The following is a 25,982-nucleotide window of genomic DNA, read 5'->3' on the forward strand; positions in this document are numbered from 1 at the left end:
CTTCCTCAGGCACAAACAGCTTCTGAAGAGGAGGCTCACCATAAGAATTGGCCATTGAAGAGTTTCCTGCTATGGTCAGAACTCCATTAGTCTGTGGCCACTGTGTAAACCTCTTGTCCAGCAAGAAATTAATAGCCAAATACATCCACTGGCTACTTTTATTGTTCCTTAACTATTTTCTCAGACACACAAACAGGTAACCAGTGAGGACTCCCATGACTCTCCAGTTTGTCCTTCCTTAGCAGCAGGCACAAAGCTATGATGTGATTTACATTACCTGCAGTAACACCAAAAAAAAAGTCCCTGAAAATAAGAATTTTCCTTCCTCTTTCTGCTCTCTCTGCTGGTTCTAGGGAAGGAGAAGCTTCTCACATTCTGGTGGGCAGCATGTACAAAATTCTTGGTCAAGAAATTATCTGCTTCAGGAAACAAGACCGAAAGAAGTGTCTTGAAAGTCACAGATTTTGTCCTAAATATCAGCCTTAGCAGCAGGTGTTCTTTTACATAACAAGAGAATGGGAGGTGGGGAAAGGATGAGGAAGGGAGTGTGTGAGCCATGGCACTTGGGACTTTTTTGGCTTGTGCTGTTTGCATATTAACTCCTTGACTCACCCAAGAAGATGGCACATCATCATGAACAGTCATATATGTCATCTTTTCCTGCAGTGCACGCTTCAGGCTCCCACAAAGATGTTATCTTCACACCTTTTTTCCCCAGATAGAAAACACATTTGAGCTGCCAGCACATCTTCTGGCCCTTTTTTCCTGGAGTTAGAAAACTCAAGACCTTTTCCTGAAGGCTCCTCTGCCTTACCTCTGCCTCAAATACCACCAGTACAGCTTTTCAGGTCTCTTCTCCAAGAAGCTGAAAGCCTGAGCCCAGTCTAATTTCTCCTCAGGTTCTCATTAGGCTCATTACAGCCTTGCATAGCTTGCTGCAATTTTCTGCTGATGGGCACATGGACACACCCTTCAAGGAAGCAGCAGTTCCTAATTTTCTTCCCTGTGAGCTCCCTCCTCCCTTTGCCATAAGCCTCCTTTTTGTAAGGCTCCACCAGACCTGCCCCTTGCCCAGGTGTGACCAGGTAATGCTGATCACACCCCCTTTCACACCTCCCCAGGACCATCCCACCATCCCAAGGCCCCTAAAAGGAACAATTCCTCCAAGTTTCAGTGCTGTGGCAAAGACAAATCCATTCTGCAAAACATCAAAATTATATTCCAAGCTGTGTTATTTTATAGCATTTTCTGATGGTTTGCTACAGAATGACATTCTCTTGTGAGAATGGGTTGGGCTTGGGCTGGTGTTTTGCTCTTTATTGTGGTTTATTTCACCACTTCTCCTGCCTGGCAGAAAAGTACCCAAAAGCCTGAAGACCATTACCCCGCCTGGAAAAACAAAACCAAAATCAAAAAACATTCTACGTCAAAGATGGTGGCTGCATTTAATTTATTGATCAATCAAAGCAGAGACTGATGCGTAACAGTTGAGGGAGCGAGGAAGAGCGTGTTTGATTGAAGAATTTGTGGGGGAAATGTCGTGTTGAAGGGTGCAGCTCCGGCGCTTAGCACTGGCCCTGGTGCCTGACAAACAGAGTTCCAGCGCTGCGTCTGAAGAGAGAGAGGGACACCAAAATTAGAGACACGGATCTCATTTTTATAGCCTAACTTTACCCAAATAAGCCAAATGCCCTTGTGCTCTCCAAGTCATGAAGTACTTCACTTAACGTTCCACCTCTTTTCAGATTCCTCAAGTTGCGCGCTTTCATACATTGAAGAGATTTGGGACAAACCCCATAATTTTGGGCACCTCCTACGGTCACACTTTCAATCACCCTGACAGGGAGGCAGCCAGCAATGCTACGAGCCTGCGAGCGGGGATCTGCTTTTAATTGCAAGGGGAGGAGGAGAAGACTCACTCAGGCTTAAGATCTGCAGCGCCTGGGGGGTGGCAGAGGAGTGAGCGCTGGGAGAGGAGCACGGGGTAGGGGACAGGAGCTAACGGGGGCTCTGGGGCTTCCCCAGAGGCTGCCACAGCTGCTCTGGTGCCGTGGCCACACGGTGAGCTCTGTACTTACGAGAAGGCGTTGCAGAACTGGCACTTGTTGCCGTAGGTTCTGCCGTCGGAGCCGCAGACGGGGTTGTACTCGGAGGTGCAGATGAGGTTGCTGCCCTTCTGAGGGGTGCAGTCGAAGTTGATGTTCGTGTTTTGCTAAGGCAACAAAAACAGGGTGTAAAGCTTTTGTTCCCCACATTTTCCTTCCTATATAAGTGCTTTATGTTTATTTAATGTTCGTGATATGGCAGAGCACAAAAGCACTTTCCAGGAGCAGGGCTCTGTTGTTCCAGCAGTTCTGCAGACTCAGAGAGTGTACTGGCCTGGAACAGCCAGATGGCAGAGGCAAAAGAAATCTATTAAATATTATTATAAGTAGTGAAATGACCATGACCAGCTGGTCATTTCAATGCAATACCAGCTGGTATTTCCAGGCTGGCTCTCCCACTTCTGTTCAGCAGGCAAGCAGAGGCAAGTGGACAGAAAGGGGGTGGTCACAAGCCCCAATCCCCCAAGTTCTCCCACCCAGGAATCACTGCTACTAATAGTGCTCCTGCATCCATGATGCAGCATCTCCTGCTCATCCAGTTTCACAATAAATGAAGGTCTCAACACCCTCTGCCTGCTGTTCCCAGGTCAGAGAGGCAACCAAATATCTCAGCCGCGGATTTGGTTCCACACCTATTGACCCTGGCATGACTATTTTCCTCAAGTCCTATTTCCAGGCCAAATGCACCAGGACCATGGAGGCATTTCTATGATTTAGTAATGAATTTGTGTTGCAAAAGGTAACAGCAGGTAAGAGTGCAGATTTCTGGCTTTACCTGGAAGCACTGTCCATAGCTCTGCAGGTTCACATCCAGGCCGCTCCTTTGGGGGGAAAGCAAGTGGAGAATGAATGAGCACAGTGCAGCTGCTTCGTGAGCCAAACTACCCCCTTCTGGCCCAAAAAGAGCACTGCTGATCCAGAAACCCTCCCCTGGCCCAGCCCTTCACTCACGCCACAGCAGTACAGAAGTGGCACTTGTTCCTGTAGGTGATGCCGTTGGTGCCGCAGATGGGGGAGAAGTCCATGGTGCAGGGGACATTGAAACCATTGCCAGGCTTCAGGAAACCAGTACAGTCGACCTGAAACAGTCACAGAACAGCATCTGAATCTCTGCTCCCCTTTGCATCAGCCCTGTGTGCAAAGAGACATTTCCCCCCCTTCCCAGAGCTGCAAGATGAAAGGGGCTTCCAGCCACAGCATGGTGGATTTGGGGGAGCACAGGTGAAATCCTGCCTGTGGGTACAGCATCAGTATCTGTTCTGAGGTGGGCTTCATCTCTGTCATCTTGGGCATTTTCCCCCTGAATGCCACCATGAAGGATCCTTGCCTAAAATACCTCACACAGCAGCAACTTCTGCTGAGAGATGCCTTTAAAAAATGGAGTTTACACTCAACTTGCTGCTCCTGCAATTACTCTGAGTGTATTGAAATGGGAGACATTGTGTTACATGAAATTGCACAGCCAGAGCGTTTTTTTACTCTCTCTTTCTAAACTAAAAATAGACATTCATTGCCACTTCATGGTAGCTCCATATATTGATACTAACTTTACTTTGTGATAAACATTTTGATAGAATCCATTTTTTCTGTTACAAAATTATAGTTTAGTTGAAATCCAAGCTTCTTCTGGGAATTTCTTAGCTACAACAAGCCTCTAAGTGTAAATGTAAAGAGAAGTGTTTTTATAACACTAAACAAAACACTCTTGAAATCTAAAGTTTCCTTTCTAAACTCTGCTGTTATACAGAAGATATTTTGCCTTTTAAAACTCACTGATTTTAGCAGTCCAAACAAAATGCAAATTAAATTTCCTGCAAAACTGAAATCCTTCATTTTCACCCCATTTCCAAGAGCTAGCACTGTGTGGGGTCAGCACAGAAGGGATCCTAGGCTGGGTCTGGCTGTCACCCACCAGGGGAAGGAACAAATCTCTGACCGTACCCTAACGCATCTTCCGTCGTGTTTCTTGTCAAGAGCGCGGTTGCGGCTAGAGGGAGAGAGGGAGAAGGAGAGCAGGGATTAATCTTTTCATGCCGTGTAGTCATCTCAATCATTAAGTCTCTCCACCCGTAAACCCCAGTAATTAATCAGATCCTGGAGCTTTGACATGGAAGATCCCGGGAATTAGGGAAGACAGAAACTCAAGAAAAACCCAGTCCACCCCACGATTAGTCACAACCCCAAGGGCTCCTGGCTGCTGCTTGGACTGGCTGTGGGTGATCAGGGGAGTCTCTACTCACATCATGTCCTTGCAGAGGGAGCACTCGTTGGAGTAGGTGCGGCCATTGGTGCCACACACGGGGTCATAGTTGCGGGGACAGACCATGGCCATGGTTTTTCCAGACATCATGTAGGCGCCGCAGGAGGCCTGGGAAAGGGGATTCGTCACGTCTCCAAACAGAGAGAAGGGTGTTCCTGCCCTAATCATGGTTTTGCTGCATTGGGAGGCTGCTGTGGGGAACCACTATGGCTCCTCCGTGGTGGAAAAAAAAAATGCGCCAAGTTTCTTACAGCTTACAAAAGCACCTCTCTGCTGTTAAGGCTTACAGTAATTTTTGGCAAGAATTATGGGCAAAAATGATCATTCCTTGGGGAGTCAGGATAGGGAAGATATTTAGGCAGATATTCAATAGTCATATAGATTTTCTGCTGGCACTCTGCGCTGTGCTGACTCGCATTCTACATTATTAATCCCTGTCTTTTTAATCATCAACGTGCTAAATTATCTCTCTCTGACAAAGGTGTTTTCTTATGTTGGGAAAAGAGGTGCACTTAGGGGCACTTCTTTCTTATTCATTCTCTCTTTTTTTTTTCCCTCAAGCGTTCCCTGGCATATAGTGTGAGTATGAATTATTCATCAAGACTTAGAAATCAAGACTAAATGACAAAAATCTAATACTCACCCTCCTTTGAGCAACAGCAAGATCTAGAATAAAAACAGAAATTATAAAATGTAAAAATTGTACAATGTCCTTCACTAAAATTCCTTTGGAATCCTCAATTTCCCTACAGAGTAACCAAATACACCTTCTCATTACCGAGAAGTGATTATCCTCCCTAATGTTTCATCTACTCCAAGTAAATGCAAAGTGATACAACGAGATTAAAAAAAATCACTTCTTTGTGAAACCAGAAATTTTGACTCACTAAACAAGAAATAGCACCTAAAATTTTATCCTTCTTTAGCACCATAATCCCCACTGAGGCTCAAAAGCTTAAAGCATGGATCCCATGTGTTTATCCGCACAAGGATGAAGTTCATTGAAAAGAGAGGCCGCGCGTTCCTAAACCACCACATCCCCGAGAGGATGCACGGAGACAGGGAAAGGATCAGGAGGTCTAGAGTGTAACAAAAATGACAAAAATGCCTTACCAGAGAGGCAGCCAAGAAGGACCAGCCCCAGAAGGGCAGCACAGTTGGCCATCTTCATGCTGGCGGTGGCGGTAGCGGCTGTTCCGGGTGGGTCGGTTGCCGGAGAGTCCGTGGATGGTTCTCAGCCTTCTCCCTCCCCACTATATATATGCATCTCCCTGAGCTTGTGATGTCATCACCAGAAAGTAATTATTTGCTCTGTAAACTAAGAAAATTGTATCGATTACCGAGCCGAGCGCCAAAGAATGCTCGTTTGTTACAGAGATGTCCAGAAGAGTTAAACAAAAAATATGAGCTGCACCCAGCTTGTTAAGAAAGGCCGCCTTGCTGTACAATGAGTGATTTGTACTTTCCAAACAGGAGCACTGTCTCAATAGGGGATGTTGTGAAATGGCATATGGAAGTTGGGGAAGGGAAGAAAGAGCCCGTTTGTTGGAAGTGTTTGACTTGTGCTCACCATATCACATCTGCTGGGCAGGAACTGGGCTCTAGGAGACTTTCATGGTACAGGAGTGGGGTGACAGGAGCATGGGACACTCTGAGCTTTTACTGACATCGTGTCTGAGGTCTGGCAAGCATCAGTGCATGCTGAAGATGCTGAAGTCTCAGTGAATCTCTCCACACTCTCTCCTGTAATTTCCTGGTACACTGGATTTCTCACCAACAGAAAGTCATCAGGAGAGAAAAGCATTACAAAAATCCCAGAAGTTCATTAGACATTTCTGTGTAGGAGCAAGAGTTATTCATCTGTTGGCAATGAGCATGAGTCTGATTAAGAAATTATGAGAATAAGTAATCTGTACAGGGATAATGTTTCCTATTAAAGGCAAGCAACTGGTATTCTGTGCAGGTGAAATGGGCTTGTTAATACCAAAGACATTCCAGAAAAAATTCCAGTGACTAAAAACAGAAGGAGAGCCATTAGGCTTCCCCCTTCTCCCTCAATTATATGGCATTAAATTTACAGTGTCAGCTGAAAGTCATGTTTTAGGGAAGGTAAGTGATAAATAATGTGCTAGGCTCTGCCAAGTGGCTCGACTCTATCGCAAGTGTATGGAAAAACAAATAAGGGATATTGCATAAAATAATAAATTTTTGATTTAAGGTAGTCACGGAAGGAAGTGACGGATGGAACTTGTTTGTGCTTCAGAAGAAGCTTGATTCATACATGTGTCTTTAAAGGCAGCCTGAGTTTTAAACAGAAAATCAGAATTGTTTTTTTATTATACTGGGAGATGTTCAACACTTGGCATGAGCAGATAAATCATAAAAATGTGGCTGAATGTGTAAGGGAACTGTAGTCATAGAATGAAGCTTGTGGGATTTGGCCTGTTTATATCAATGAAATAATTTTCCTGAAAAATAAATGAATAATGCTATTTGGATCTCTTTCACAAATATCACAAGTTGAAGGGTTCCTTTGAAAGTTGTTTCTGTCGCATTCTTAGCATCCTGAGTGAGTTGACTTTCAGATTCCTTCAGCTGATTGTGAGTGTATTTGGAAAGGAAGCGGTAGTCACGGAAGCATTAATATTGATTAATCTCCAGGGGCAGGAATGCCAAAGCCTGAAAACAAAGCTTCCTCAGAACTTGCACTGGTGGAGGTGCTGCTTGCCAGCCCTGTGGGCTCCAGGAGCAGAGGCTGTCTCCTCTTCAACCCTGCCACCCAAACTCCCCCATACCCACCTCCAGATCCGAGATCCCCACTAGCAGAAGCTGTGCTGCTTCTCCTGTTGTGTTTCCTGCCAGGCTGAAGGCAGCAGGAGCTGTTGTTCCTGGCAGGTGTCTGCCAGGGAGCGGCATCGCTCTCATCTCGGGCCAACGCCTGCCCTTTCATCCCCTGGATCCGCTGGGAGATCCCCTCTGCCCCACGTGCTGCCCCTGAGGGTCTTGGGGGCCATCCAGGATTGCTCCAAAAGCAGCTCTTCTCCTCCAGCAGCCCCTGCCACTTCCCAGGGCAGCAGGGAGGAAAAAAAGAAATGAGGAAAGAGCCTTGCTACAGGGAGAAGGGATGGGAGACAAAGGGCAGTATCCAGGGCAGGGCACGAGAGCTGCTGGGACGGGTGTGACAGGGGATTGCACAAGGAGCCCCATTAATAGGAAACAGAGGGAATGGGACAGCAGTAATCACAGGAAAGCAGATGGACTGAAAACAGGCATTAGGAGCAGTGAAAAACAGCCGTTCTCACAAGAGTGAGCCTTGGGAAATGTCATACACCTGTTGCAAATGGGAAGGGCAAAGTGACCCCACCTGCCCAAACCCCTCTGGGATGTGATGGTCCAGACTCTTCTCAGTGGTGCCCAGTGATAGGGCAATGGCCATAAACTAAAACACCACAAGTTCCACCTCAGCATGAGAAGAAATTTCTTTCCATCAGTGTTGCAGAGCACTGGAGCGGCTGCCCAGGGAGGGCCTGGAGTCTCCCTGTCTGGAGCCATTCCAAGCCCACCTGGCCATGTTCCTGTGTCACCTGCTCCAGGTGTCCCTGCCTTGGAGGGGGTTTGGACTGCATGGTCTCCAAAGATCCCTTCCAACCCAAGCTATCCTGTGATCCTGAGGTTCAGAAATATCACGATGGAGGGCTCAACAAAGTGACTTTGGGATTATTTTCCTGTTTCTACAGATATGAGATCCATATAAAAGTTTAAATAAAACTCAAATAAAATGCTTTCTTCTATTTCACACTCCTAGAGAGCAAAGATTCAGGAAAGTTATGGCCACATGAATGTTGGCCATCATATGATGGGTCCTCTTGTATTAAGGTAACTTCCAGTAACTCTGGAAATTCTACCCACTTTCTAATCCGGCAGTATTTCTTCCCATAGCAGTGATAATTTCCTGGGAAGCTTTTCCTCTGGTCTTGAGACTTCCTACCCCAACTAAGTCCATAGCCTACCACAACCTCAAAAATTCTTCACTGATACTCCCTGCTTTGGTTTAAAACTTGCCATTGGCCTCATCTGGCTACAACGAGCAACAACGGGCGGTTTGTTTTTTTATTGCTGTTAAATGAGAGGGTGGATGTGTGCAGTCAGGATTATGCTGTGATGCCAGCAGCGGTATCACTGTCCTTGCTGCGGTCTGCTGCTGCCACGGGGAGATCAGAACAAAGGGGTTCCCGTGCCGGAGCAGGGAGCGGAGCCAGGCGCGGCTCTCTGCGGCTCCCTGGGATCCGGAGCAGCTGCAGGAGCTCCCGGCCAAGCTGCTGTTCCCAGACCTCTGCACACGGGGGCAGAGCTGGATCTTCTATGAGAACGTAAATTCAATTTACAGCCGGCAAAGCCCCTGCGCTAAGCCGCGCTCGCCCATTATTTCTCCTTGTAGTTCAGCTATCTGATTGCTGCCTGAATATCTCCAGTCTTTTAAGCACAGATGATATCACAGGCGAGGGTGTCTGGAATAATCTGACTGTCTGGAAGCTGCATGCTAACAGCAGAAGGCTGAGGATCCCAACCCCTCAGTGAATCTCAACTCTGCTTGCTGCAGTAGCTCTGACACAGCCAGCCCCCAAAAACACCTGCAATTAATTCACTTTTCAAATATAATTTTCTTTTTCTTCGCATCAAGAGAGAATGCAGTAACAAACCAATTCTCCTGAATGAAGCCATAGAGAGAAACTGCATTAACAGAAAGGTCTAGACTGGCCTGAGGTATTCCTTGGCCAGCAACAAGTAGAACAATGCACAAAAATAGAAGGAATATAAAATAAAGCAGAACAAAATAAGTACATGCAATGTGTTAATCAGGTTGTGGGGTAATTGAATGGCGTTTCCTGAATCCAAAACATCAGATAATGACATAAAGTGCTGAGGTACTGCTCAAAGAATTGTACCATAAAATACCTTGGCAGGCAGACAATGTTTCCTGCCTTGAATTTCCTGGAGGGAGAGTTAGATTAGTAATGGTGAGAGGATTTGTGCTGTTGTGGCAGGATTTTATTGAGAAGCAATAAAAAAAAATATTTCCAACTAGGTGCTCATAAAGAAGAGTTCTCAGCCTCTCCATCCTAAGGAGCATCCAGGATGAGGTGCTGGGGCGGGAGAACAGGGGTTCTGCTGGGGTCCTGCTCTGCCCTTGGTCACTCCTGAGCAATCCTGCTCGCTCTGCATCACAGAGGATTTATCATTTCCACTCACAGTTTCCCTTTAATTGCCTGCTGGATTTTCCTGTTTAGCAGACAAGCCCCTGCAAGAGGCCCTCTGAGCATCACGGGGATCTCCAGCACCATCGGAGCTCTGCTTATCCCCAAGGCATCGTTCCTGAGGGCCATCCTCATCCTCATCCTCCCTGCCGCTGCCCAAGACAAAAAATAAACAGCAGCCTCAGGGAGGATGAGGATGGCCCTCAGGAACCACGATGCTGCAGCTGCTGCTCTCCTACCCTGACTCCCAGGCTCAGCAGAGGAGGAGAAGGAGACTGGATGTGCCCCACACCCCCAGCACTACCTCCCAGAGCCTCAATTTATCCTGATCCCCAGAAACAGCATCTGACACTGAAAAGCCTTCCTGCACACAGACCTCTCTCTCACAGGAGGGACATTCCAGCCCCAGGAAGGGACTTGGCACTAAATGGTTGCAGAGAGTCGTGTCTTTTGGAAATAAATTGTCTCCTTTTAGAGAGCTGCTCTCTGCAGTCTCTGGGAAGTGACACATTGTCACTTAAGATCATTAACTATTTGACTGTGAGACTGCCGCCTCTACAGCACGCGGCACTGGCAGCGCCGGGCTGTTAATGAATAATAAATTAACACCGTGACTCTGAGCCCTTCCTTTCATCAGCCGAGATTTCCAGAGGCCGGAGAATCTCAAAGGATCCTCTACAAGCGACAGTCAACGTAATTACCTTCAACCAGCTGCTAAGTGATGGGTGAGGTGCCCGGGCAGTGATTGCCAGCATCCCCAGGTCTGCCAGCTCCGGCTGCCCCCTGCTTTTCTGCAATGCTCTCAGCAGTGAACCAGTGGGCAGACAGGAGCTGCCTGGCCAGAGAAAACACCCTGTGGCACTGCTCTGGGGAGCAAAGCAGATTGCAAAAGGTCTTCCCTCACCTACAGGTGGGTTTACAATCCTGCTTGCGAGGCGGAGGCAGCTCGGAATGTGACTTTCTTCAGTGTTCTCTTGTAGGTGTAAGAAATCAGGGATAACCCTGGAAACTGAAACAGGGATGAGCAGCTCATTGTGCCAGCAAGACTTTGGTGTGGCAAAACAGTGCCAGGAAACCCCAATTACAGCAATCTTGGGACTGTCTCTAATTATGTTCATGTTTAGATTTGCCTGGGACCTCTTTGTGCTGCCAGGCCACGAAGAGTAAGGCTGGGTGAGGCTGCAGGGATTGGGCAGCAGCAGCTGGGGAGGGAGGCAGCTCCTCTCACCCAGGCAGGGAGTGTCTGTCTGAGATCCCCTCAGAGCAGCACAGGGACAGGAGCACCAGGATGCATCCCCAGCCCTGGTTTTCTTTTGGAAAGCCAGATGAAGGCGGATGCCCACAGAAGCTGCCCCTTGCCTTTGGGGTTGGGGTTGATATTTTTGTGGATCAGAACACCCTCTCCCTCTCTTTGCCATTTCCCCATTAATTCCCACACCCCAGGATTGTTGCAGTGGTGTAATCATGCAACATGTTAGGTAAAACCAGAATGAGACTAAAGCAAGACATAAATGTTGGGTCTTTTTTTTTTTATTTATTTTTATTAGCAGAGGTTTCAGGATTGATAAGAGGTTTTCAAGGGTCAGGTCAAGGGTTTAGGAAGTCATCTGCCATGGGGAACATTGCCAGGGAGGGATGCTCTTTCTCAGCTGAGTCCTGTTGAGCACTTAACATGCATTAATAGATCTCAAGCCAAGAACTCCACGGCTTCTCCTGCAGAGGAAGAAATCAGTACCTCAGAGACAGAACATCTGGGCTTTTACTGTTGGTCTGTCCCTCTGCACCACAGAGGGACTTCTGAACTCTATTCCATATATTTCCTTTTACTATTGAGATATAAAGACAAGAAAAATTCTTAATTTAAAAGACAAAACAGTCTGTAAGAAACAGACTTTGTTTGCTGAGAGAAAGCTCTTTGCAAATCACTTGAGAGGAAAATGGAGAGCACTATGTTCTCTTTATAGCTGAAAGAAAGGCGTTCCCAGCAAACTCTCCCAATAAAAGCAAAATTACCCTTGCTGGTGAGAGAACAAACAAACAAAACGAAAAGAACTTTACTTCTCCAACCAGTCCTCAAGACTGATTAGCCAGTTTAAGGTAAGCAAATTCACCCCTGAGGAGGAGAAGGGGTTTATTCCATACGTACGCGTAGGCGTTGCAGAACATGCATTTGTTGGAGTAGGTGACGCCGTCGGACCCGCAGTGGGGCATGTACTCCATGGTGCAAAAATTCCTGGGAGCCCTCTGGTTCCCGCAGTAGGCAGATGCACTCTGTATTCACACACACACAAAAAAAGAGCTCTCAACCAAAGCTGGGTGAGGAAAGTGGCATTAGGAGACCCCACACACCCCTTGAGCTGCCCCCTTACTGCCCAGGAGGAGATGCTGAGGAAAAGCCCAGGGGGAGAGGGCAGGATGCAGAGGAGAGCTGCCTCCAGCCATGCAGAACCTGTGTAACCACTGTAAATGATGCTGCAGTAACTTTTACAGCAACCTGGACATGAGCTGAATACTGCCCTACTTGTTGAAACTATCACCAGATGAAAATGGCAATTTCACCCGATAATATCTGTGGCAGATACAGCTCAGGCAGCTGGATGTCTCAGGATTTTGAAAGGCTCCATCATGATGTGATTAGTAAAGATTTATACAGAAACTGCTTTAAGGAAAGAAAGGCTGGAGAATAGAAAAATCTGTCCCTTACCTGCAGAGCATCAGTAGCTGGAACTAAAAAAAAAAAAAAAAAAAAAAAAAAAAAAAAAAAAAAAAAAAGAAAAAATGAAATATGTTACAAATGCAATTCATGGATTCTGTTAAAATCTGAGAATGCATGCCCTGAATACATATCTTCCAACTCCCTGTGTGTTAGCAAATTATTCTTAGACAAAAGGAATTTCAGGCAAAATGTTGTGCCATACTGTACGTTGATTCTGTAGTGTTCTTTTTTTTAATGAGGGTTACAGTCAAAATGGAAAAAGGTGTGTAAAATAAAAGAAGAGAAAGGCATTTTCTGTGGTTCAAAGGATGGAGCAGGACATGAACTCAAAGTGAAGCAAATTATTGAGGTAAACAGGGGAATAAAGCTGACAAGAAGACAAGAGGCAGCCCCTTATACGCATCGCCAATATTATTCTAGAACAAGAACAGTATTTAGTGAGAGGTGAATTTATAAAGCTTCTACAGCAGTTCAGGCTCTCAAACTGCACCTCGGTTCGGGATGACTACAAGAAATGTTCTCTTTCATTCAGTAAAATTATTTGTGTTCCTGCAACATTTCAGAGGTTAAATACTGGTTGTCTGAGTCCCCGGGTTGCACCACGTACGTGTCACTTCTTTCATTATGCATAAACTAGCACTGAGAGTAGAGCTGTTCCCACAGTTGTTCTTACCCACTCAGTTCTGTTGCTAAAATATTACCCCATAAGTGATAGTCTCTGATGTCAAGTCTTTTCAACACTATCTTTCTAGGAGTAAATAAGTCCTTGCAGAATGGAGCTCTTTCCAGTCTGAGGATGTTTTTCTGTGGTTTTGAAGACAGCCAGCGCTTTCTGCAAGGCAGAGCAGGAGGCAGTGGAGACACTCACCTGAGATGCAGAAAAGAGCCAGAGAGAGCAGCAGCAGGAACCCCGTGGTCTTCATGGTGGCTGGAGGAGCTGTGGGCAGCAGAGCTCAGCTTTTGCTCAGCGAACACAACCTGGGTTCTGTCTGTAGGTACCAACCACACTTATATGTGTGCCTGCACCACTGGGGGTGTGTGTGTTTGTGCATGTTCATATTTGCCTTATCCACCCTTATCCTGGAGCAATATTTCCAGCCTTTTGTCTCGGTGGCAATCTCAACGGAGGGAAGCCAAGAATGAAGTTTCTTCATCAACGGGAGTCACGAGAAGTTTAGATGTGTGAGATACACCCTCAGCGTCCTTATTTTAGTGAAATGTGTGACACTTTCCTTCTGCAGGACCACAGAAAATTCCTGCAGGCAAAAGAGCGACTTTACAAACCACTCTGAGGTTTTCTCTGTGTTCACCTATCAGTGCCTATTTTTGTGCAGTGCTTTTGCATGAGAAAAACATTGAATGAAATACGTCCTAGCAGAAAGGCTCTCCTTTTATTTTTGTGCTTCACCCAAGTAAAACATCTCTAAGTTATAGAGAAAGCAGGAAAACAATGAATGGAGAAGGCAAGCAAGAGGGCATCCCAGACACTGAAAGGAGTCCTGAGAAATGACAAGGGATGCAGAAACTTTTATGGGATTATGCAAAAAAAAATTTATAATTGTTATTTCCCCTAAAAGCCATTAGCTTTGCAGTAATGGACTTTTAGTATGATGATGACAGAATGATTTGGGACCCTAGTGTGGATCCTAGAAAAGTTGAACCCAATCTGGAAATCACTATTTCATCCATCTGCCCATCTCGACATAAATCCTTTGTTTTACCACAAAAGCATTGCTTTTTGGGACAACCTCCATCAAAAACAAGCTCCCCTCTCCCCTTGATTCCCAGAAGAAATGCATGTGGGAGACATTACATTTTAGAAGGGATAAGCCCAATTTATTTATGCTTCTCTTGTGTGGATCACAAAAAAAAAAAACCCAACCCAACTCAATCTCAAACAGAAGACAAAAGCAAAATAAATTTCATGCACAATACGCCAATGACAGGTCACACTCTCAAGAAACAGAAGGATATTTTGTCCTTGGATTTTGAAACACTGCTGAAATACTCCTTGGGCTGGCAAAGAGCACTGTGTAATTGAAGAGTGAGAGAAGACAAGTAGGCAGGAGTAGTCACCACACCTAGGAAGGCATTTATCTTAAAACACTTGAAGGGTGTTAGGGAACGACGCCAGGATGAGAAAAATCTGGTAATAAGTCAGTTGGAGGACTTAGACAAATAGACAGGGACAATGCACGTGTCAGAAAAATATGGGCTTTGCCAAGAGAGTGCCCTTGAGAGGCAACACTTGAGGTGAGGACAGAGCCAGGGATCAGCTCTGGGCAGTGACACCAAGATGATACCAGGTTATGCTGATGCTTGCACAGGGAAATGTGCCAGGAGAGACACTCCTGTGCCTCCATTCAGCCCTTTACAATCTCAAACATCTGAAGGGTCTGAGCAGTAATGTCATTTATGTGCAAAGACACACAGCTCTGGGGTTTGAGCATCTGTATTTCATTTTCTGCCTTCTATGAGAGGGAGGGGAGCAAGATGTTGCTCTGTTCTATCCCAGAGCTTTGAGCACGTAACCTATTCTGCCTGGTATCATCATTCAACAAATCAGGGAATGTTTTGTGAGACAACACATGAAAGAAGACAGGGAAATGTTGCTGATTTAGTTTATTGAGAAAGAAAATTGGGAGTGAGCTGAGTTCCCCAGAGGGTGAGATGAACTGAGGTGAGATCTTTAGCTGGGATTTGCCAGTGGGGATCCTGTGGTGAATTCTCTTGGCACTGATACTCAGCATTTTCCAAAATGGCTTAAAGTGGTAGTCCCATTGCTGTCCCTGAAAGCAAGGAGAAGAAAGAATGAATTAAACAGTCTTGCCTGCTATAATCTTTTTCATGGCTTCTGGAGATGGTGTCAGATGGGATCCTGCCCCACAGTCAAGGAACTTGCAGACTCATAATCCCATTTGCTATTTGACTATTAAGAGATGAGTGAAACAATTTAACCCATTCTTAAGACTGAAAATATCTGTGGGGAAACTGTAGCGGAATTTCAAAAGGAAAGGAATTTAATTTCCTTTGCAACATGCAAGAAAAATTCCATTAAGGTTAAACGGCCTTCGAACCATTCACGCTAACAAAGCAGCCGTAGCTTTTTTTTATGCTCTAATGAAAAAAACAAATGAATGCTTGACACGGTGGCTGGCATTCCCTCCTGCCCCAAATCCCTAATCACCAGTATCCAGCAAACAAAAAGGCAGTAACTGTGCAAACTTGTGCCCACAGGAGGCGACTGATAACACAAATGTCACTCCTATTTGTACATACACGACTGCGTTGCAGAAGGTGCACTTATTGTTGTATGTTGTGCTGTCAGAGCCACAGACAGGCATGTAGTCACCTGGGCAGACAGGTTTGGGGTAGTCACTGCAGTCAACCTGCAAAAAATAAATAAAAATAAAAGAGTCTGATGTGAAGGAGTCGGTAGCAGAAGGGCTTGAACCCTGAGCTGGAGCTGCAGTGCTAATGATACCAATCTCACCGAAAGTAATTAACTTCCTTGCACATCTGATATAAACTGAGGTGTCGGTTTCTACTATGCCAGGAGAATTTAATAATATAAAAATAGATCATAATTTCCTGTTTGAAGAGATGTATATCATAACCTGGTCATGGCATTTCCAAGCAGCAGCAGTTCACTCGGTGAAGGTGCCGTGCTCTCTGTTCCCAAGCTGGCCAGGAAATTAAATGGAAAAACACTGTTATCTAGAGGAATGGAGTGCTGATCCTCTATAAAGGTCCATTATCCCTCCTGGAGTCTTAAAACTGGAAGATCAGCACATAACTGGATGCTGCAAGAGTGGGATTCTCTTTCTTGGAGCAATGGGTGCTACACTTGCTGAGGAGCATTGTAGGGCTAAAAATGTGTCTGGGTGCAGGGAGAGGAATTTCACAGAGGAAAAACCTTTCAAGGGTTACTGACTGCACAGAAATCACACTTAGCTGAGGTCCTCCACCTGAAAACAGCTGGAGGCTGGGAGGGCAGAAATCACTCTACATTTTGTACTCTCACTGTGTCCTGCACAATGCTCACAGCCCCTGCCAACAGCAGGCTCTGCACCAAATTGCCACAGGCTATATGGACCATTGGTCTGCCCCAAAAGCCATTTTCTGTTCTTATTCACACTTCTGCCCTGGTGGATTATTTCTACTACTCTTTTACTCATCCCTTCCTGAGCAGTGACCTACTCCTTCCCTGGCATTCACATGAATAATGTTTATTATGTGTAGAGAAAGCAAAATCCCTCCCATTCTGTAGCACAGCAGCTGTTTCACTCCTGCAGGACACTGCTGTTCTGGGGGCTGCTGCAGACACTGGCAGTGCTTCCCCTGACAGCAGCAGCACCAAAACCCAGCCCCTGTCACCCAATTCACTTACTGTGACAATTTCCTTCTTGCATTCACCGTCAGTCTTCTTGCCAACATTGGTTCCAGACTCTCTGGGAAGGAGAAAAGACCTGCATTAGGGAGCTCTACAAGCAACCTGTGCTGCTCAACCCCATCAGCCAGGAATGCTGGGCAGCCTCAGGCACAGCGTGTGGGATGCAGGGGACATCCAGCTCAGGCTGTGTCCGTGTGGCTCAGCTTGTGTCACTGCCTGCCAGAGAGCTGGTTCGTAGCAAGATGTGAGGGACAGGGGTCAGGGAGGATGAGGAGACAGGCTGTGTGACAATGTCAATGACCCCTGGGCTAGTTGTTGTCCTCTGCAAAGCAGCATCTGCCACACAGACCCTTTTAACTCAGTGAAGAGAAGAATTCCCTGCGTGAGATCCCCACCCAGCCCTTTACTGCTCTGTCTAGACCTAAGGCACGGCTTTCCTCCTAATCGCAGAGCAAAACAAGGTTTAGTCAGGAGGAAAAGAGGAGGGGCAAAGCCCAAGCACCTCACAGAAAAGGCCTTGGTAGAAGTCCTGCTATCCCAAAGAGCAGTTCCAGGAGCAGCAGCCCCTCAGTACTCACAGGTTCCGGGCACAGAGGTGGCACTCGTTGTCGTAGGTGACCCAGTTGGTCCCGCAGACAGGGCTGGGGTCTTGGCTGCAGAGCAACACCACTTTGCCCTCCTCATTGGTTGTGTTGGGGTACCTGCTGCAATCCACCTGGTGAGGGAACACACAAACCCCTGCTGAAGGCCCTGCTTACAGCACACAAATAAATCTGGTGAGTGTGTCTGCCTGGCCATGCAGGACAGCACCACAGCAGAGAAAAGCTTTTCTGTGAGTCACCATGATAACAGTTCACTTGGAGGTGACCAGTGCAAGATTCTGACAGCTCATCTGTACTCGTGTTTAGGGTTTGAATTATTTCAATAAAACCCTTTGGCCACTCAGAGCAGGACACACCCTGTGTTTTGCCCTTGGTTTAACTTACAGGGGCAGCTTCCTTGCATTCTCCGTCGTGGTCTTTGCTGAAATTGGTTCCATATTCTCTGCAGAGGGAAAGACAAATGTTAGGAAATTCAGCAGAGTATCTTGCTACATCCTAGGTGCTAGAATTAATGCAAGGGAAAACTGACTTTTCTCAGTCAGGCTTTTTTATATCTATATTTGAGAAGGTAGTGCCACCCTCCCTAACCAGCTGAGCAGCTGGCAGGGATGTAAAACCCTGGGAAGCTTTAGGACGACTTTGGTGCAGAGCAGAGCATCTGCATCCTTTTGCTGTGATGAGATATGCTCTCAGAGCCTTCACCTGGCTGCTCCTTGAGATTGAGAAGAAAAAACCTGAATTAATTAGACAAGCAAAAGAAAGACACGGTGAGTAAAGCTCTGCGCCGCGATACCCAAGCTCATTTTGAAGGAATTGACACAGGTGACTGTGACAGAGCACTGGTTGCCGAGCAGTGGTGCTGGCAGGAGCTCTGAGCTGTGCTGCCTGAGGTCCCCATGCTGTCCCCGTGCTGTCCCCAGGCTGTCCCCAGGCTGTACATACTTGTTGTAGGCACAGAGCAGGCACTCGTGGCCGTAGGTGATTCTGTTGGAACCGCAGATGGGCCTGACGACATCGCTGCAGACCAGCACCTCCCTGCCCTCCTCGTTTGTGATGTTGGGATATGAACTGCAGTCCACCTGCCAGGGAATCACAGCAACGCCCTGAGAACACCCGTGCCATTCACAGCTCTCATTTTGTGTGGGGCACTGACCTGGTACAGTTCTCACTGTCACAGCACAAACTTCTGCTGTGGGTCCAGAGGGGAACTGGTGAATCCTTCCTGCAGAGATGTCCCCACAGAGCAGGAGAGGATGAAGAGGAGGAGGAAGAGAAGGAGGAGGAGGGAAGAGCTATAACCTTGCAGTCCCTTGGATGGGATAAACCAGTTGTGGTCTCCCATTCTCACTTGACATGATTTTACAAAGGCTCTCCATTGGTCCCTAATTCTTCTACTCTTGTGGCCCCTCCACTGCACTTCTGTTTTTACTTTTTCATTCTTAATACATTGATCATGGGTTATTCAGGGGACCGAGACTAACAACCTGTGAGGAAGCTGGAGCAGCTCAGAGTATTTTAGTCTTTCAGTAGGTTGCCCTTAGGTAGGCTCTGATATCACTCTATTGTTTCAGTTTAGAACCAGCTATGTATTTCCAGCTTAAAGCTTAGATCAGCCTAAAGCTGCTGAAAAGATAATTAATCCAAAAACTTTGTATTATTACCACTAAAACCTTATTAGCGTACAGCACAGATATACAGCAGGGGCAGTATAATTTAATGTTTTACACTGTAGAATCTGATTACAATGACCCAAGCGTCACACTTAGGTGAAAAACATCTGAGCATCTACAGGCTGGAGGTTTTTCCCATTCCTTTGGTTATTTCTTTACCAGGCCACATCCTTGAGAAAAGTGACAGAAAGAAATCTTCCACTTACCTCAATCCCAAAGGCAGTATCTGGAAAAGAAAAGAGAGGCAGAAAGTATGAATCCAAGCCAATATGATAAGACCTCAATCAAAGCTGAAAATATGGATATAAAATTCCTGTGTGCAGACCAAACTGAATGATTTCCAGTGATTGTTTTTTGAGCTAAATAAACTATGTATGATTGTTTTTTGAACTAAATAAACTATGTATTTTTTTCCTCTGTGTTGATAAGTATAATAGCATTGCTTATTGCTGGCTGTGATGAAAAACCTTTTTGAATAGCTTTGTTCTTTTTTTTGTTCTAAGATATGTAGACTTATTAATTGAAAACAGAAAAGCTTTTCCTTCCTTATCTTTTTACATATCCGTTTTGACCCTAAAGCGCTGCTGTTACATATCTGAAAATACACCTGAATCAACACAGACAAATACAAATAGTCACCTACAGGATAAGCAAATACATACAGCATCTGTTGTCAGAAATATGCATTTGAAAGAAGGCGAGTGTGAAAAAAATGTCTTTGGCTTTGTAATTCCATCAGTTGTGAATGTGCAGTGACAACATCAGAGTCTGGCTTGTTTTCATCTCATAATGTTGTTCCATTAGCAGAAAGAGCATTGCAGGAAATTTGCCAGGGATTTGCAAAGAACTTGCTTGTGCCATTACAATATTTTCCTTACTAGTTACTGGAGGTCTGACCCCCTTCTTATGGTCTTATTTCAAGCATTCATCTATTTGCTGTAATTGTACAAGTCTAGGCAGTGTAATGGTGTGAGAACATCAGTATACAAAGTGTAGCAGCATGAGTTGCCAGCACAGAACTCCACTTGCTGTTACTTATATTTATGACAAACAATCATCTACAGCCATTGAGGACTCTCCTGAAATACTCTCCTGCAACCTGCACAATGCCAACCGAGGCAGCAGAGCCCTCTGAAGGAGATTTTTCTCTCCTTGAATCCTCTTTCTCATCCTCTTAAAGACAGCCAGGGCTCAGACACCTGGAGAGCCACTCACCTGGGACGCAGCAAAGCGCGAAGGAGAGGAGCACCAAAATCCCTGCCGTGGTCATGGTGGAGGTGTCTGGAGTCTGCAGGCTGCCTGCTCCCACTCTGCTCTCGAGATGGTCCCTCCAGGGCTGCCTGCAAATATATACAAATGCAATGTCTAAACTGTTCAACTGTAACATAAAACAACCTGCAGGATCTGTCACCAGCACAATGAGGCCGGTAATATTTATGGAGGTCTTGACTTTTCAGGTAATGGTCTGCGTCTGCTGGGCAATTGATTTTGGCTGGACACCTGGTTAATAGATCAAGACAAGTATCACAAGTTCTGAGTGGTCAGAAGCAAACAAACAAGCCTTTTGGACAAAAGAAAGCTCTTTGGGATTCTAGAGGAAATGTAAGGAGCACAAAACATTGAGGGGAGTAAAGAGTGGGGCCCTAATTTGTCTCTTGCAGAGCAAGCAGCTCTGCAAGCAGCTTAGGCAGACCGGGCTGAGTCTCTGCTTTCCTTCCTGGTTTGGGGTGGGTTTTTCTCCCCAAATTCCCAGACAATCACCTCTAGTACAAACAGGTCAGGTGCAACTTTGCCATCAGCAGCACCAGCTCAGCTTTGTCAGGCAAGTCTGGCAGGACTGTGTCTAACCTGTGAATCCAAAGGTATTTAGCACCAGTTTGAATAAAGCCAAGGCTTCTTGATAGTTTCACTGCCTGGGTATAGAAGAGCTCAGTAGAAGACTTGAAAGCAGGTTAAAAATCTGTCAAATGCCACTAAAAATGTCACTTGAACCTTAGCAACAGGGAGCACTTATTTACAGACCCAGTCCCAGTTAAACACACGGATTCAGAGTGTTCCGCCAAGCCATCTGAAGAACAAAAGACACTGAAGGTTTGGGAGCCTATTTACACTGCACCAGCTAAGCCTCAAAGTACAGTAGGTCCTTTCCTCTCGCAGATATTTTAGAAAATGATACTTAAAATATAGAATCTGTCCCCATTTCCCTGTCTGTCTCACACTATTAGCCTTTGTGTCATCTCCAAATTGCTCCTGCCTAGGAGCAGGTCTGCACCTCTGCTGTTTTAATAGCTCTAATTTTGCAGGAGTGGGTTCTGCCTGCACCCTGCTCCTCATCCTTTTCACAGGTTCAAAATGGCAAGGATACTCGGGGTTTTTGGGGAGGGTCGTGGGAGCTAAGCATTGTGTTTAGGGTAGACTCCAGAATGGTGGGAGCAGATTAACAGGTGCTTTACAGGTGCTGCCTCTAATGAACAAGGCACTGCCCATTAGACAAACAAAATTCACCTGAAATCATTGAAATTCACCCCAAACAAATGTGTTCTTGTCTGATCCACCACAGTAGTGTAAAGGGTATATTTTGATCCTTAAATAGTGCATGGAATCACCTCTCCTGGCACGCCTAGAAGGCCACAGCATGGCTGTGTGGATATGCAGGTCACATTTCTACCTCCAAGAGATGAGATTCTTCACAGGGAGAAGCACTGAAATAATTATGCTGCTGTGATTGTTTCTATAAATTACAGGGAGCACGCATGAATATTTCAGACAGATTTGGCACATCTTCAGGATATATTGCCCTGATGTGTCTTGTGAACAGCATCTCTGGAAGCCAAACACTTTTCCCTGAGCATGTGCAGGAGTTACTGAAGCTGCTCCAAACATGTCACAGTCGTTGCTTTTACCAGTACAGGCTCAGAGCTGGAGGGTTAAATATGGACTTTGCCACTGCCTCCTCCAGCCCAGACCTCTCCAAACCATCCTCACCAACCTTCACAGCCCCAGCCTGGCAGCTTTTGGTTTCCTGGTGCCTGCATGCTGCTCCCTGCCCTGGACAGAGCTGTCCTTTGGGCAATACCAACCTCTCCTGATGAGTGCCAAAGGCTGGCACGTGTTACACCAGAGAAAAATTTTCCACTTCAGCTGCTGGGTTCAGCACTAGGTCTGGCACTGGCCCCAGGCAGCTCAGATTTTCTCTGACCACCACAATGCCTGTCTGATGTCCAGCAGATCCTTTCCTTCTCTCTCTCACCTGCATACACTACAGGGAGACTCAAGTCTGCAACAATTAAAAGGTGACTGGGGAACACTAGAGCCACCCAGGCACCCACTTGGCAAGCCACAAAAGTGACACCCAGAAATCCCCAGGTTTCAGAGCCCTGCACAGCCTGCAGCCATTCAGTATCCACAGCCTTCCCACCCAGGGTTACAGCTCCAGATTATCCTGCCTCTGATAACAGCGTGGAAAAATCCCACAGCTGGCTAAGCTCATGCTGTAGGACAGGTCCCTCAGCCCTTAGCTGCTCCTGGAACCACAGTTAGAAAGAGGATTTGGTCTGCAATCCTGCCACTGATCTGCAGTAATCCACTTCATTATGGTCTTCTAATCCTGAAAGTCAGATGCAGCATATGGTTAATGACCATTTGGCTAAAGGAAAATCCTCTGTGTGCAGCAGGAGTACGAGGGCAGAGATCCTCCAAGAGAGCTGGAGATGGACTTTGGACAAGAGTGATAGGACAAGGGGGAATGAAAAGGCTTTAAGCAGAAAGAGGATAGGTTTAGATCAAGTATTAGGGAGGACTTCTTTAGTGGGAGTCCTGGCACAGGGTGCTCAGAGGAGCTGTGGCTGCCCCTGGAACTGTCCAAGGCCAGGCTGGACAGGGATTGGAGCAACCTGGGGTGGTGGAAGTCCCTGCCTATGGCAGAGGGGTTAAATGATCTTTAAGGTCTCTGCCAACCTCAAAAATTCTATGATTCTGTAATCCTCAGGTAAGCAAAGGCAGTGCCACACCTCAGGGTGCTGCCTGCTATGGTCCTGAGCACTATAAAGTCTGTGTGCTGACACCAGGGCAGGATCTGGCCATTGTACAACATCCCCTCTGACTCACTCGTGTAATTTCTTGTTTTACATTTCCCATTACATTTATTTTACATTCCCTTTTTTTTTTCAGTATTGATTTCATATTCTCTGAAATTGAGGTTGGAGAATTTTCTTAGTGCACATGCAACTTCTCAGAATAAATAACACATTGATAAATGAACAGCAAATCATTTAATACACTTTTCTAAACACTCCTGGGGTTTGTCACATTATTTAATTAACAAATAACTGAGAAATACCAATTTGTTGTAGCTCTTCCATGAAAAGGCCTCTAATCACACCAAAATGCCTGCTAAACACAATTCAGGCTGCAGTTTTCATCTCTGGCTTTCTTTTGGCTACGGTGTGGCCAGTAACTGTTTGCACTGAGCCACATACCTGGAGAAACCACTACAGCACAAATGGGAGCTCTGCCTCTCACCCAGGGCATGAAGGCCTCATTTGAACCGAGCAATAAAGCAAACAAAGTCACTGATATGATTAAAACATCTTGCTATCAAAACATATCCATGTGTTTATGAACTTATTAAATAAAACTTGATCCAGGTAATGCCAGGGGGTGTTTTCCTGGACTAATAAGTCCATGTGCAGAACTTTGTACCCTGCAGCTGAAGGCTAACGTGGTTTCACATTACTTGTGCAATGAATTAAATGTGTTTGGCCCTGCTACAAGGGCAGATGTTGACACAGAGGAACGAGTCCAGCAAAGGCAGGCAGGCTGCCCAGGCACAGGGCACAGGGCATTCCAGGAAAGCTGAAGGAGCTGGGCTTCTTCACCCTGGAGAATACATGGCTACTGGGATGGCATTGCTGTCTGCAGCTCCCTGATGGGGCTAGAGATAAGGCAGAGCCAGTCTTCACTGCATGGCAAAAGGATTAAATTCTGAGTGAATGTGAGGAATTATTCTTTGCCATGAGGATGATCAAGCACAGAAAGCACAGAGGCCATGCATGTCCCTCCTCAGTGCTATTGAGAACCCAACTGGAAAAGAAAGGCCTTGGGCACCCTGACCTGCCTTCGACTTCAGCCTGGCTTTGATCAGGGTTTGAGCCAGAGACCTCTGGAGAGCTCTTACAACTTGAACTATTTTATTTATATTGTACTTATATAATTCTCTCTCTTATAGATAGTAGTTATTAATAAAAGAATCCCGTACTATTTCTCTATGACCCAGGAGAGCCTTCTCAGAATTTTCTTACTGCCTTTACTAAAGGCTCACAGGTAAGCTCTACAAAGAGCTCCCAGAATGTTTTTACAAAGGTTGACCAGTAACATGTACAACAGAAAGAGTGGATTGTGACCATTTTTAAAACAAAACCACACCAGATTTTAGGACATTATTTTTAGCCATTCAAAATTTAGGACATTATTTGCTCTCAATGATTTCAAAGTCTCTCCACTTCTGCAGGAGCCCAGCACTTTGCCACCACAACCTTTCTCCAGAAGAGCATCAGCATTCAAATTTCCAGAAAAGTTATCTGCACTCCAGAAAATCAGCTGCCAAAATACCATCCACTGCCCTGCTGTGCTGCAGCCTGGACCAGATGTGGGTCTCAGCAGCAGCAGCAGCTCTGAGGACACATCTCCATCCCTCTCCTCGAGCTGTGCTCCAGCTCTGAGAAGTTTCTGCTCAGGTCAAGGGCTCCATTGCAGAAGGCAGGAGTTACTCATGAGGAAGCAGGAAAATGCTACAATGAACATCAGAAAAAGGAGGCAGCAACCAGCACGATTTGGCTGGATATTAACCCAGGTTATTGCTCTTTGAAGTGAACACACTGCAGGGAAGGCGGGCTGGAGGTAACACAGAGGTGTTAACCTGCAGCTGATCAGAGGAACAGGAAACCACTGGTTTAATCAGTTTCCCTAACACTTCAGTGATCTCAGCTCTGCTTCACTGAGCACTCGTCTCATCTTTGCCACAGCCCAAGCAGGAGCAGTGAGGAGGTGGCTGCAGGGCAGTGGCAGCTGACCTGGGATTGACACCATTCATGGCAGGACAAAGGCAAGCAGGCAACTTCACTGCTAGGGCTGGGAGAGTCTCCTTCAGAAGAGAATCTTCCAAAGGTAGAAAAAAAAATAATGAAATTCAATAGATTCTAATCTGGAATGAGGCATTATTTATAGCTCAATGCACAGTTAAAATAGGACGAATAAGCACGTTCAGCTATGAAAGCAAATTGCTTTGAGGTTATATAAACCAGGGGAATAGTTGAACATATTTTCAAACCACCAGTCATGCAGCAGCACTCACATCACCAGAATAGCACACAGCAGGGGGACTGGGGCTGTGTCCCTCAGGTTTCAGGCAGCTCTGTGACCCACCAAGGAGTGTCACTGCCAAGAGAGGCCGAGAGGCAGAAATAAGACATTTTAACTGACTGGCAGGCAGGGCTGGGAAAAGTGATCTGGTGTGGTTGGGATGAGCACTTGCTGCACGTTGAGCAGCAGAGAGGAAAGTGAAGGCCTGGAGGAAGATGGTTTGATCCCTGGACAGCTGCATTGCAGAGTTTGTTTACAGAGGGATAAACACCCCGGATGTGACTGCAGCACAAAATCCGTGGCCAGGCTGGCTGGGGAGCCAGGTTATTGTCTCACATGAAGCACAGGGATCATCTCTTCACAGTGAGCTGCCAAGACTCATTAATTTATCATGAGGCCATGCCTTCAGTGCTCATTGCCCTCAGTTCTGTTTTGTGGGATTGACAGATATGTCTATAGATCACAAAGTGTTCTTGACAAGAGGGTAATTAACCTTCAATGTTTACATCTCCTTCCTCTTGGTAAGTAACACACAGTTGGGGGATTTGGGCATGTCTGGCTGCAAATGAGTTACAGTTTCCTTTCATGCTCTTGATCAGAGTCCAGAAGGAGTGACTTTTC

At 46.1% G+C, this 25,982-nt stretch overlaps 3 protein-coding genes across 3 annotated transcripts; all 3 read right to left on the reverse strand.

Moving 5' to 3' along the window:
- Window positions 1–1,433: 1,433 nt before the first annotated feature.
- Window positions 1,434–5,629, reverse strand: LOC134559301 (double-headed protease inhibitor, submandibular gland-like). The gene is made up of 8 exons (XM_063413941.1): window positions 5,479–5,629; window positions 5,009–5,031; window positions 4,346–4,473; window positions 4,047–4,092; window positions 3,057–3,184; window positions 2,881–2,926; window positions 2,079–2,212; window positions 1,434–1,611 (listed from the first exon to the last, which is right to left on the reverse strand). The coding sequence occupies exons 1-8, from the start codon at window positions 5,534–5,536 to the stop codon at window positions 1,566–1,568; spliced, it is 609 nt and encodes a 202-aa protein (XP_063270011.1). The 5' UTR covers window positions 5,537–5,629; the 3' UTR covers window positions 1,434–1,565.
- Window positions 5,630–11,141: 5,512 nt separating this feature from the next.
- Window positions 11,142–13,360, reverse strand: LOC134559302 (ovomucoid-like). Its single transcript, XM_063413942.1, has 4 exons — window positions 13,205–13,360; window positions 12,325–12,347; window positions 11,767–11,891; window positions 11,142–11,333 (listed from the first exon to the last, which is right to left on the reverse strand). The coding sequence occupies exons 1-4, from the start codon at window positions 13,257–13,259 to the stop codon at window positions 11,288–11,290; spliced, it is 249 nt and encodes an 82-aa protein (XP_063270012.1). The 5' UTR covers window positions 13,260–13,360; the 3' UTR covers window positions 11,142–11,287.
- Window positions 13,361–14,943: 1,583 nt separating this feature from the next.
- On the reverse strand, window positions 14,944–20,355 carry LOC134559300 (ovomucoid-like). The gene is made up of 8 exons (XM_063413939.1): window positions 20,217–20,355; window positions 19,208–19,227; window positions 18,274–18,410; window positions 17,716–17,773; window positions 17,308–17,444; window positions 16,727–16,787; window positions 15,616–15,725; window positions 14,944–15,125 (listed from the first exon to the last, which is right to left on the reverse strand). Exons 1-8 carry the CDS (start codon window positions 20,269–20,271, stop codon window positions 15,080–15,082), a joined length of 624 nt encoding a protein of 207 aa, XP_063270009.1. The 5' UTR covers window positions 20,272–20,355; the 3' UTR covers window positions 14,944–15,079.
- Between the last annotated feature and the right edge of the window lie 5,627 nt (window positions 20,356–25,982).

Source organism: Prinia subflava, chromosome 16, assembly GCF_021018805.1.
Source record: "Prinia subflava isolate CZ2003 ecotype Zambia chromosome 16, Cam_Psub_1.2, whole genome shotgun sequence".
Taxonomy (NCBI): domain Eukaryota; kingdom Metazoa; phylum Chordata; class Aves; order Passeriformes; family Cisticolidae; genus Prinia; species Prinia subflava.

Coding starts and splice junctions, on each gene's coding strand:
- LOC134559301 (XM_063413941.1), bottom strand. CDS start 5,536: ATGAAGATGGCCAACTGTGCTGCCCTTCTGGGGCTGGTCCTTCTTGGC. Junction 5,032..5,478: donor CCTTCTTGGCTGCCTCTCTG/GTAAGGCATTTT, acceptor TTTTTATTCTAG/ATCTTGCTGTTGCTCAAAGG. Junction 3,185..4,046: donor ACGACGGAAGATGCGTTAGG/GTACGGTCAGAG, acceptor TGACTGTTTCAG/GTCGACTGTACTGGTTTCCT.
- LOC134559302 (XM_063413942.1), bottom strand. CDS start 13,259: ATGAAGACCACGGGGTTCCTGCTGCTGCTCTCTCTGGCTCTTTTCTGC. Junction 12,348..13,204: donor GGCTCTTTTCTGCATCTCAG/GTGAGTGTCTCC, acceptor TTTTTTTTTTAG/TTCCAGCTACTGATGCTCTG. Junction 11,892..12,324: donor CAGCTACTGATGCTCTGCAG/GTAAGGGACAGA, acceptor GTGTGAATACAG/AGTGCATCTGCCTACTGCGG.
- LOC134559300 (XM_063413939.1), bottom strand. CDS start 20,271: ATGACCACGGCAGGGATTTTGGTGCTCCTCTCCTTCGCGCTTTGCTGC. Junction 18,411..19,207: donor ATACTGCCTTTGGGATTGAG/GTAAGTGGAAGA, acceptor ATTCCCTGGCAG/GTGGACTGCAGTTCATATCC. Junction 15,126..15,615: donor ACCTTCTGCAACGCAGTCGT/GTATGTACAAAT, acceptor CCTTGCTTTCAG/GGACAGCAATGGGACTACCA.